This window comes from Panulirus ornatus, chromosome 4 (assembly GCF_036320965.1).
Source record: "Panulirus ornatus isolate Po-2019 chromosome 4, ASM3632096v1, whole genome shotgun sequence".
Lineage (NCBI taxonomy): Eukaryota > Metazoa > Arthropoda > Malacostraca > Decapoda > Palinuridae > Panulirus > Panulirus ornatus.
In genome coordinates, this window is record NC_092227.1 from 66,845,900 (window position 1) to 66,858,624 (window position 12,725).

Here is a 12,725-nt window from a genome sequence, read left to right on the forward strand (position 1 = left end):
TATACTTATGTATATCTCGCTTTTTAAACCAGGTATTCCCAATCATCAGTCCTTTTTCAGCACATAAATCTACAAGCTCTTCACCATTTCCATTTACAACACTGAACACCCCATGCATACCAATTACTCCCTCAACTGCCACATTACTCACCTTTGCATTCAAATCACCCATCACTATAACCCGTATAACAATAGTCCTATCAAGTGTTAAAAGATAAAATCTTATGAAGTTTGAGTACATCAAAATCATGGTTACTCTTCAATATCAAGAGTCCTTTGACAAAATGAATTCTAGCCAAGTAGTTGTAACAAACAGTGAGTAGCAGCTGTTTGGGATATTCCAGGTACCCCTATGGGAAACAAATGCAGTCTGTTAATTGCAGGGCAGTAGGAGTTTGAGGTGTAACAATGCTGCAAAGCAGTTGCTTCTGGCAACATGGCAAAGCCTTGTTTATGGTTTAGTTTGTTAACAGTTAGTTACCAGTCTGGTTACCTGTTCAACAGTAGAGAATGGGGACACTACATCTATCTTTCACATGGAAAATACTCCAGATAATATTCTGTGCAACAGAAATCTAACAAGGATTTTAACCACAAGAATTCATTGCAATCTTAGCAAGGATTTTGACCACCAAAGTCCTTGACTCACATAATCTATGTATAAGATGGTTTTTCAGTCAAAACCCATTTTCCCATAAAGTTCCTCCACTTCTGTTACACCCTTTAGGGTTAACAGTCAAAACCAAGATCTATAAGAGGGGATGATCACCGCTATATTGCCTCCATAAATAGTGACCTCCAGTGCCGCTTCTTAGCCTTCGATGATTCTCTTCCTTTTAGGTCTCATTTTTCCTTTCTTCTTTATTCTCCTTACCACCAAAAAAAACTGGTGAATTATCATTTCATTAATAAGCAAAATCATCCATTTTCATAAGCTCTTCTAGTCTCTGACTCAAAACTATTCAGTCTCTGACTCAAAACTATTCAATGTGGGAAAGTACATCAGCTGTGAAAGAAAAAAGCTTCTCTGACACCCAAAGGAAGTTTCTTTTGACAATCTTAACCTCCTTAACCATTACCACTTTAAAAAATCACCTTATCACCTTATATAGCAAAATCTATAGCTTTCATTCGTAGCAAGTGATTTTAAATATATGCTTCTACCTACTTTCCTTATTCATCTATAATTACCCCAGGACCCCTCTGTGATAGAGTCCTGGCATTATTCCAAGACCTCTCTTCCAGAGGCTCCTGCAGCTCCAGGATAGACTCTTTTGAAGCAAATAGTTCCTTGACAAGACTACCTTCCTTCATCAACAGACAATAGTACGGCCTTGCCAATGATGACTTTTCACTTGAAGTGTAACCCCAAGCAGATGGAGTCCAGTAAAACCTCTCTCCTTATTCATCAGTTAATATATGAAAGCAATACAGCAGAACATTCATTCTCAGCTTATCTCAACTCTGCATCAAACAGTTTAGTGCTATTTCTAACAATTGCTTAACACTTCTACAAATACATAAAGTGTTTGTGTCAGCTTTTTATCCAGGCCATATATTTTCATCACATTTCCACTATATCATAATTTTTTCACAGGTTATCAATGTCCCATATACTTTCCTTTACTTTATCAGCTCCATTTCTATGAACTTCTCATGGTAATGATATTGATCAACAAACCAACAACCCTACACAATTCCTCGTTGGGCACTAACATGTCTAACTTCAACAGTAGATAAGGGGAGAGTGTGAATGTGCATGTTTCCTTATGTTGATCACTTAAACTGATGTGTATGATGCTGCTTTTGATTATTCACTGATATGGGCATCAGTAATGATATATGACTCTTAAGTAATGCTGCAAAAGTCTCTTAATGAAATTTATGAGAATACCTTTATACTTTCAATAATAAGCATAAAAAATCTAACCATATCCTGGACAATCTAGAGTTTTCCAAGTATTTTCAGAGAATTAGCCTATAAGTTAAAAATAATGACATTCTATGTTCCTTTCTATTTGTTCTGCATAACATTGCTGTCATTTTGTGCTCCACATTAAACAAGCTCTGTAGCCAAAGCTAAAGCAAAAATATGTAACAGATGTACTCTGAAATGCACTATACATTTACTAACTTCTGCTATCCACTCCTGAATGTTGCAAAAAAAAAAAAAAACAATGTATATATTAAATATCACACATAAATATTTGAATACTTGGCAATGATAATATTTATTTTTGACACAATTTTCCACTTCTCAACTATTTCAATGTCAAAATTATGCTCAAGTCATACAGATTAACTAGCAATGACATGTGCTCCTACATAAATCTACAACTGAATCTTGAGAATATAAAAAACAAAATTATCCTATATTATGAAATATCACTTCAAAGGAGGCCCAAGATCATCAGTTTCCTTCAAAAAATGTAAAAGGAAACTATCCAGGTGAGACCCTATAAGCATGGCAGCCATACTCCATTTCCCTCCTCTCTTGCTTTTAATATCATCTTCTCATGCTGGTTGCCATCCACATGAAGAAGAATTTTGTCTGCCCACTGCCCACAGAAGCAGACTCTCTTCAAGGTTCAGAGAAGTCTGCAAATATTTCATAAAGGCAAAGAACGTATGCCTTTGCTCAACATTCCCAAAGTTTGGTGGTTAAAACAATTTTTGTCTACAGCAGAGAAATCACCCCTCTAACTAAGCAGGTTGTGCAATTTTGAAAGATTCAAAACTAGGAGTCTCTCTTCTGTATCACCGGTGACTTTTATGAAAACTGTTGTACTGCTTCCATCTACAATGTACCTTTTTTTAGCTGAGGAACAAAGTGAGGCTTTCAGTCAAGCTAATACCAACAAACAAAATATTGATGAATTATGTGACTTCCAGTTTCAATACTCAGTGATAAAAACATGAAATTTCAGGCATAAATAAAAAATCTTAGAAAAAGTCCAAAAAGAGAATCTTTAATGCAAGAGAAAAGATTAATGTTTTCTGTCAAATATCAAGCAAGATATCTTTGTAAAACTGATAGATAGCCTATTTTTGACAAACCATGATAGAAATGTATTTTGTGAACTGACCTGAGTAATGTAATGTCTTGGACTAAAAGAAGAACCCCAAAGAAGATTGCCAAAGACTGGCCAAGAGACTAAGTCTGACTTGATCATAAGATCTAGCAAGGTCATTCAAAAAAAAAAAAGGAAAAAAAAAAAGGTTTAGAATGGTCATAGCATTGATCAGGTGCCTAAAAGGTAGCATAGTATAGATCAATGAGGTACTTCAATGGCAATCTCTTTGGCAAATGGAGGGGCATCACTAAAAAATACAAATCTTTTCTGGTTCTGTTCATAGATCAGTAAAATGCTTTAGAGGAGGGTTTATTGAAAAAACTTTTGCTGCATAATCATCTGCTAAAAAAAATGAAAGACCTTATGTGACTTTTTGATATTCTCAGTCACCAGCTTCAGCAGTTTCTCACCTGAATAAGCCACCAGCGCTGTATCATCAGCGAACAACAACTGACTCACTTCCCAAGCCCTCTCATCCACAACAGACTGCATACTTGCCCCTCTCTCCAAAACTTGAATTCACCTCCCTAACAACCCCATCCATAAACAAATTAAACAACCATGGAGACATCACGTACCCCTGCCGCAAACTGACATTCACTGAGAACCAATCACTTTCCTCTCTTCCTACTCGTATACATGCCTTACATCCTCGATAAAAACTTTTGACCGCTTCTAGCAACTTGCCTCTCACACCATATACTCTCAGTACCTTCCACAGAGCATATCAATCAACTCTTATCATATGCCTTCTCCAGATACATAAATGCCACATACAAATCCATTTGTTTTTCTAAGTATTTCTCACATACATTCTTCAAAGCAAACACCTGATCCACACATCCTCTACCACTTCTGAAACCATACTGCTCTTCCCCAATCTGATGCTCTGTACACGCCTTCACCCTCTCAATTGATACTTATTTTGCTTTGTCGCTGTCTCCCGCGTTAGCGAGGTAGCGCAAGGAAACAGATGAAAGAATGGCCCAACCCACCCACATACACATGTATACACATACACGTCCACACACGCAAATATAAATACCTATACATCTCAACGTATACATATACATATATACACACACACAGGCATATACACCTGTACATAATTCATACTGTCTGCCTTTATTCATTCCCATCGCCACCCCGCCACACATGAAATAGCATCCCCCTCCCCCCCTCATGTGCGCAAGGAAGCGCTTGGAAAAGACAACAAAGGCCACAGTCATTCATACTCAGTCTCTAGCTGTCACGTAATAATGCACCGAAACCGCAGCTCCCTCTCCACATCCAGGCCCCACAGAACTTTCCATGGTTTACCCCAGACACTTCACATGCCCTGGTTCAATCCATTGACAGCACGTAGACCCTGGTATACCACATCGTTCCAATTCACTCTATTCCTTGCACCATATAATTTCCCAGAAATACTCAACAAACTTGTATCTCTGTAATTTGAGAACTCACCTTTATCCCCTTTGCCTTTGTACAATGGCACTATGTAAGCATTCTGCCAATCCTCAGGCACCTCACCATGAGTCACACATACATTAAATAACCTTATCAACCAGTCAAGAACACGGTCACCCACTTTTTTAATAAATTCTACTGCAATACCATCCAAACCTGCCGCATTGCCAGCTTTCATCTTCCACAAAGCTTTTACTACCTCTTCTCTGTTTACCAAATCATTCTCCCTAACCCCTCTCACTTCGCACACCACCTCGACCAAAAACCCTATATCTGCCACTCTATCATCTAACACATTCAACAAATTTTCAAAATACTCACCTCATCTCCTCACATCACCAACACTTGTTATCATCTCCCCATTAGCCCCCTTCACCGATGTTCCCATTTGTTATCTTGGCTTACGCACTTTATTTACCTCCTTCCAAAACATCTTTTTATTCTCCCTAAAATTTAATGATACTCTCTCACCCCAACTCTCATTTGCCCTCTTTTTCACCTCTTGCACCTTTCTCTTGACCTCCTGACTCCTTCTTTTATACATCTCCCAGTCATTTGCACTATTTCCCTGCAAAACTCGTCCAAATGCCTCTCTCTTCTCTTTCACTAATAATCTTACTTCTTCATCCCACCAGTCGCTACCCTTCCTAATCTGCCCACCTCCCACGCTTCTCATGCCACAAGCATCTTTTGTGCAAGCCATCACTGCTTCCCTAAATACATCCCATTCCTATCCCACTCCCCTTAAGTCCTTTGCTCTCACCTTTTTTCATCCTGCACTCAGTCTCTCCTGTTACTTCCTCACACAAGTCTCCTTCCCAAGCTCACTTACTCTCACCACTCTCTTCACCCCAACATTCTCTCTTCTTTTCTGAAAACCTCCACTAATCTTCACTTTCGCCTCCACAAGATAATGATCAGACATCCCTCCAGTTGCACCTCTCAACACATTAACATCCAAAAGTCTCTCTTTTGTGCGCCTATCAATTAACACATAATCCAATAATGCTCTCTGGCCATCTCTCCTACTTACATATGTATACTTATGTATATATCTCTTTTTAAAGCAGGTATTCCCAATCACCAGTCCTTTTTCCCTAAAATTTAATGATACTCTCTCACACCAACTCTCATTTGCCCTCTTTTTCACCTCTTGCACCTTTCTCTTGACCTCCTGCCACTTTCTTTTATACATCCCCCAGTCACTTGCACTACTTCCCTGCAAAATTCATCCAAATGCCTCTCTGTTCTCTTTCACTAACAATCTTTATTCTTCATCCCACCATTCACTACCCTTTCTAATCTGCTCACCTCCCACCTTTCTCATGCAACATACATCTTTTGCACAAGCCATCACTGGGGATAGGGGAGAAAGAAAACTTCCCACGTATTCCCCATTTGTAGTAGAGGGCAACTAAAGTGGGCAGGAGTGGGGAGCTTGAAATTCTCCTTGTATTAAAATTCCTAAAAGGAGAAACAAAAGGAGTCATGCAGGGAGTGCTCATCCTCCTCAAAGGTTCAGATTGGAGTGTCTAAATGTGTGTGGATGTAAACAAGATGAGAAAAAAAGGAGAAAGGTAGTATGTTTGAGAAAAGGAACTTGGATGTTTTGGCTCCAAGTGAAATGGAGCTCAAGGGTAAAGGGAAAGAGTGGTGTGGGAATGTCTTGGGAGTAAAGTCAGGGGTTTGTGAGAGGACAAGAGCAAAGGATGGAGCAGCACTCCTCCTGAAGCAGGAGTTGTGGGAATATAAGATAGAGTGTAAGGAAGCAAACTCTAGATTAATATGAGTAAAACTGAAAGTGGATTGACAGAGATGGATGATTATTGGTGCCTATGCACCTGGTCATGAGAAGAAAGATCATGAATGGCAAGTGTTTTTGGGAGTAGCCGAGTGAGTGTGTTAGCAGCTTTGATGCACGAGTCCAGGTTATAGTGATGGGCGATTTGAATGCAAAGGTGAGTAATGTAGGAGTGTAGGAGTGTTCAGAGTTGTAGATGAAAATGGTGAAAAGCTTGTAAATTTGTGTGCTGAAAAAGGACTGGTGATTGGGAATACCTGGTTTAAAAAGAGATATATACACAAGTATACGTATGCAAGAAGGAAAGATGGCCAGAGAGCATTATTGGACTGTGTGTTAATTGACAGGCGCATTAAAAAGAGACTTCTGGATGTTAATATGCTGAGAGGGGCAACTGGAGGAATGTCTGTTCATTATCTTGTGGAGGCAAAGGTGAAGATTTGTAAAGGTTTTCAGAAAAGAAGAGAGAATGTTGGGGTGAAGAGAGTGGTGAATGTGAGTGAGCTTGGAAAGGAGACTTGTGTGAGGAAGTACCAGGAGAGATTGAGTGCAGAATGGCAAATGGTGAGAGCAAATGACATAAGGGGAGTGGAAGAAGAATGGGATGTATTTAGGGAAAGAGTGATGGCTTGCACAAAAGATGCTTGTGGTATGAGAAAGGTGGGAGGTGGGCAGATTAGAAAAGGTAGTGAATGCTGGGATGAAGAAGTAAGATTGTTAGTGAATGAGAAGAGAGAGATGTTTGGATGATTTTTGCAGGGAAGTAGTGCGAATGACTGGGAGATGTATAGAAGAAAGAGGCAGGAGGTCAAGAGAAAAGTGCATGAGGTGAAAAAGAGGGGAAATGAGATTTGAGGTGAGAGAATCATTAAACTTTAGGGAGAATAAAAAGATGTTTTGGAAGAAGGTAAATAAAGTGTGTAACACAAGAGAACAAATGGGAACAACAGTGAAGGGGGCTAGTGGGGAGGTAATGACAAGTAGTGGTGAAGTTAGAAGGAGACGGAGTGAGTATTTTGAAGGTTTGTTGAATGTGTTTGAAGACAGAGTGGCAGATATAAGGTGTTTTGGTTGAGGTGGTGTGCGAAGTGAGAGGGTCAGGGAGAATGGTCTGGTAAACAGAGGAGAGGTAGTGAAAGCTTTACAGAGGATGAAGACCGGCAAGGCGGTGAGTTTGGATGGTATTGCAGTGGAATCTATCAAAAAAGGGGGTGACTGTGTTGTTGACTGGCTGGTAAGGATATTCATTGTATGTATGGCTTATGGTGAAGTGCCTGAGGATTGGCAGAATACATGCATAGTGCCACTGTACAAAAGCAAAGGGGATAAAAGTGAGTGTTCAAATTACAGAGGTATAAGTTTATTGAACTGTGGTTTTGGTGCACTACACATGACAGCTAGAGACTGAGTATGAACGAATGTGGCCTTTGTTGTCTTTTCCTAGCACTACCTTTCGTGCGCGGGGGGAAGGGGATGCCATTTCTTGTGTGGCAGGGTGGCGATGGGAATGGATGAAGGCAACATGTATGAATATGTACATGTGTATATATGTATATGTCTGTGTATGTCTATGTATGTATACATTGAATTTTTTTTTTTCAAACTATTAGCCATTTCCCGCATTAGTGCGTTAAACAGAGGACTGGGCCTTTGAGGGAATATCCTCACCTGGCCCCCTTCTCTGTCCCTTTTTTTGGAAAATTAAAAAAAAAAAAAAAAAAGAGAGAGAGGGGACGATTTCCAGCCCCCCGCTCCCTCCCCTTTTTGTCGCCTTTTACGACATGCAGGGAATACGTGGGAAGTATTCTTTCTCCCCTATCCCCACTCTTGTATAGGATTCATGTGAGAAACTGCAGAAGCTGGTGACTGAGTTTGGTAAAGTGTGTGAAAGAAGAAAGTTAAGAGTAAATGTGAATAAGAGCAAGGTTATTAGGTACAGTAGGGTTGAGGGTCAAGTCAATTGGGAGGTAAGTTTGAATGGAGAAAAACTGGAGGAAGTAAAGTGTTTTAGATATATGGGAGTGGATCTGGCAGAGGATGGAACCATGGAAGCGGAAGTGGATCATAGGGTGGGGGAGGGAGCGAAAATTCTGGGAGCCTTGAAGAATGTGTGAAAGTCGAGAACATTATCTCGGAAAGCAAAAATGGGTATGTTTGAAGGAATAGTCATTCCAACAATGTTGTATGGTTGCGAGGCGTGGGCTATGGATAGAGTTGTGCGCAGGAGGATGGATGTGCTGGAAATGAGATGTTTGAGGACAATGTGTGGTGTGAGGTGGTTTGATCGAGTAAGTAACGTAAGGGTAAGAGAGACGTGTGGAAATAAAAAGAGCATGGTTGAGAGAGTAGAAGAGGGTGTTTTGAAATGGTTTGGGCACATGGAGAGAATGAGTGAGGAAAGATTGACCAAGAGGATATATGTGTCGGAGGTGGAGGGAACGAGGAGAAGTGGGAGACCAAATTGGAGGTGGAAAGATGGAGTGAAAAAGATTTTGTGTGATCGGGGCCTAAACATGCAGGAGGGTGAAAGGAGGGCAAGGAATAGAGTGAATTGGATCGATGTGGTATACTGGGGTTGACGTGCTGTCAGTGGAGTGAATCAGGGCATGTGAAGCGTCTGGGGTAAACCATGGAAAGCTGTGTAGGTATGTATATTTGCGTGTGTGGACGTGTATGTATATACATGTGTATGGGGGTGGGTTGGGCCATTTCTTTCGTCTGTTTCCTTGCGCTACCTCGCAAACGCGGGAGACAGCGGCAAAAAAAAAAAAAAAAAAAAAAAAAAAAAAAAAAAAATCAAGTATCTCATGAAAATAATGACAGCATAATCAAGCTGGTTCTGTAGACCGATGGTCATCTTAGGGTCAGATCTTGTTTGTGGTACATTTGCCAAAATGAATGATGTAAGAATTTAAGGTGAGGGGATCTGGAGATGGCTACCATGACAAGTTGGTTTCTATTGGGCAGTTTTCCCTTAATTACTTTGAAATAAAACACTGAAGCCCAGCACAACACACTGGAAATCTTTTCTTGCAATAAAGCAGGTGGTCTTAAAAAGTCTTTTATGGTCTATTCACTGTTCTCTGTAATTTGCTCTACCACTAGAGTGTAGTCCCTCAAAGGAATTACTTAAAAATAAATACAGAGAATTGACACGTGTGTCCAGTATCTAAAACTCAAAACATTCTTGATTTCACACTTTAGAAATCCAAGCACTATGTTTCAATTACTAAGCTATGTTAGAATTTGGTCACCTATCACAAAGCATCTCACTCAGCATCCACTTAGGCAAAAGTAAGTTAATGTACTTACTCTTAGGGAGGATCTACGTTTGTCCTTTTCTCCTTTTTCCAGGCCAGTACCATAACTTCGAGAAAATGATCGTCCAAGACTTCCTCCGGAGGCCAATTTTTCCTGCCGACGACGTTCCATTTTGGCATATCGGGCTTGCTCATCAAGCTGTTGCCTGTGGGAAATATTTCTGTAACTGATTTGAAGAAATATATGGAAATGTCATCAGAAAATGAGTTATTTTCTGTTTCCAACAGAAGCACTACTGAGAAAGAAAGATGCTGCACTTTGCCTAATTCATGATTCTAAATTTAACAACACTGCTCTTTTATCAAAGAATCTGGAACATATGGTTTAACTACACACTAACCTTAGAAATTCAAATTAAAGGACTCAACTTTTACATTGCTTTTCATCTATCTTAAATTTCTCTTCTGTGCATATTCACTATAAAGGCCTCATCCACTTCACTTCAGTTTTTGTGTTTCCTTTCAAAAACAAAGGAGACCCAAACTTACAAAGGATGGATATCTGGGTTCAGAATGAATAGAAATATTCTTGTCTTTGGAGAAAGGGGCAATCTAAATGTAATGTCAGTTTGAATAACAGCATCATGGAAGAATTCTCATTTCTGTGGGAAAGAAAATTAACAAACATGGGGAAAGCAAGTGTTGAAAGCAAAGTATACCAAAGAAGAGATGTAGGAGGTACCAAGATCACTACAGCAAATAGTCTGAAGTGTAGGATGGACAAGGAACTTGTAAGAAGGTTCGTTTACTTGAACCCTTCTGTATGGATATAAAATTCTAGGAATTCTGGATCAAAGTTTGAGTAAAACAAAGCTTGGAATATGAATAGTCTAAGTACGTTAATTTGAGACTAGGAAATGTTCAAAACAAGATGCGTTTTCAATTTTGGTTGGTAACCCTCGATCATCTAAAACAAATCTGAAAAATCAAGAAAGATACATAGAAATATTTCAAATAGCATGCATCATGCTGCAGTGATTAATTTACCCACCACCCAGTGTTTTGTGGTGCTGACAACTGTTTACTGTCTCCCAGGTGCTTTCAGGCAATGTTGTGTGCTGTCTTGCACATTGTAAAGGCTCCTGCAGCCTAAGGCTGCACTACTTCCTGTAGCAGGGAAATGTAGACTCCTTTAGAGAGGAAGTCTTTGATGAGACTGACTCCCAATGATACAGCCACGTCAAAGGTGAATTTTCACTATTGGTGAAACCTTGAGTCCTGTAACATCTGTATGCTTTAGAAATAGCAGTAAACCCATGTTTGGAGCACTGAAGTAGTGTTTGGTGGCAGGAACACTACTTTCACGTTTGGGTGAAAAGCAGAACACTGAATGGTATGTCTTCCTCACAGCAATATTGTTCCACCTCAGTATAAAACAAAAATAAATGAACCAGTCCTCGAAGACAGCAATTGTCACCCATGCCACTGGCTTGCATGAAAATACACAAACAGACTAGGTTGTAGCCAGGTTCCTAGCAATCACTAATGTAGGAAATGATGGACAAGTATAAAAGATATGATTTTATTTATTTCTATTTTGCTTTGTCGCTGTCTCCCGCGTTAGCGAGGTAGCGCAAGGAAACAGACGAAAGAATGGCCCAACCCACCCACATACACGTCCACACATGCAAATATACATACCTATACATCTCAATGTATACATATATATACATACACAGACATATACATATATACACATGTACATAATTCATACTGTCTGCCTTTATTTATTCCCATCGCCACCTCGCCACACATGGAATAACAACCCCCTCCCCCCTCATGTGTGCGACGTAGCGCTAGAAAAGACAACAAAGGCCCCATTCGTTCACACTCAGTCTCTAGCTGTCATGTAATAATGCACCGAAACCACAGCTCCCTTTCCACATCCAGGCCCCACAGAACTTTCCATGGTTTACCCCAGATGCTTCACATGCCCTGGTTCAATCCATTGACAGCACGTTGACCCCGGTATACCACATCATTCCAATTCACTCTATTCCTTGCACGCCTTTCACCCTCCTGCATGTTCAGGCCCCGATCACTCAAAATCTTTTTCACTCCATCTTTCCACCTCCAATTTGGTCTCTCACTTCTCGTTCCCTCCACCTCTGACACATATAGATATGAATGTGAATAAAAACAAGGTTATTAGGTTCAGCATTGTTGAGGGACAGGCTAGTTGGGATGTAAGTTTGAATGGAGAAAAATCAGAGGAAGTGAGGTGTTTTTGATATCTGGGAGAGGACATGGCAGCAAATGGAATCATGGGCGGAGGAGAGTTGAAGGTCTTGGGAGCTCTGAATCATGTATGGAAAGAGAGAATTTTGTCTGGGAAGGCAAGAATACGTAAGTTTGAAAGAATATCACTGGATGTGAGGCATAGGATATAGATAGATAAAGCTGTGCAAAACAGGGTGGATGTATTAAAATGAAATGTTTGAGGACAATTTGTGGTGTGAGGTGGTTTTATCAGTAAGTATTGAAAGCATAAGAAAGATGTGTGGTAATAAAAAGTGTGTGGCTGAGAGAGCAGAAGAGGGTGTGTTGAAATGGTTTGGACATATGGAGGAAATGAGTGAGGAAAGTTTGACAAAGAGGATACATGAGTAGGAAGTGGAGGAACAAGGAGAAGCAGGATATAAAATTGGAAGAGGAAGGATGGAGTGAAAAAGATTTTGAAAGACTGAGGCTTGAACATGCAGGAGAGTGAAAGACTTGCACAGAAGAGAGTAAATTGGAATGAAGTGGTATACTGGGGTCAACATGCCATCAATGGACTGAACTAAGGCATGTGAAACATCCAAGGTAAACCATGGAAAGGTCTGTGGGGCCTAGATGTGGAAAGGGGCTGTGGTTTCAGTTCATTACACATGAAAGCTTGTGTACAGATGTGAACAGATAGTGGCCTTTCTTCATTTGTTTCCTGGTGCTATCTTGCTGATACAGGGGGTGGCATTGCAGTTTCCTGAGGGGCAGGGTGGCCCTGGGAATGGATGAGTGCAAGCAAGAGTATGGATATGTACATCTGTAAATATATATATGTATATGATTGTGTATGTA

The 12,725-nt window shown here is 40.1% G+C and overlaps 1 protein-coding gene across 6 annotated transcripts in view; it reads right to left on the bottom strand.

Annotated features, from left to right (window-relative positions):
• The window catches only part of LOC139766910 (uncharacterized), a 218,086-nt gene that overhangs the window by 25,346 nt on the left and 180,015 nt on the right, over positions 1-12,725 (bottom strand). For all 6 annotated transcript variants that reach the window (XM_071695966.1, XM_071695950.1, XM_071695941.1 and 3 more), the window contains one exon: positions 9,658-9,811. In XM_071695966.1, coding sequence (XP_071552067.1) covers positions 9,658-9,811 — 154 coding nt within the window. The remainder of the gene's footprint in view (positions 1-9,657; positions 9,812-12,725) is intronic.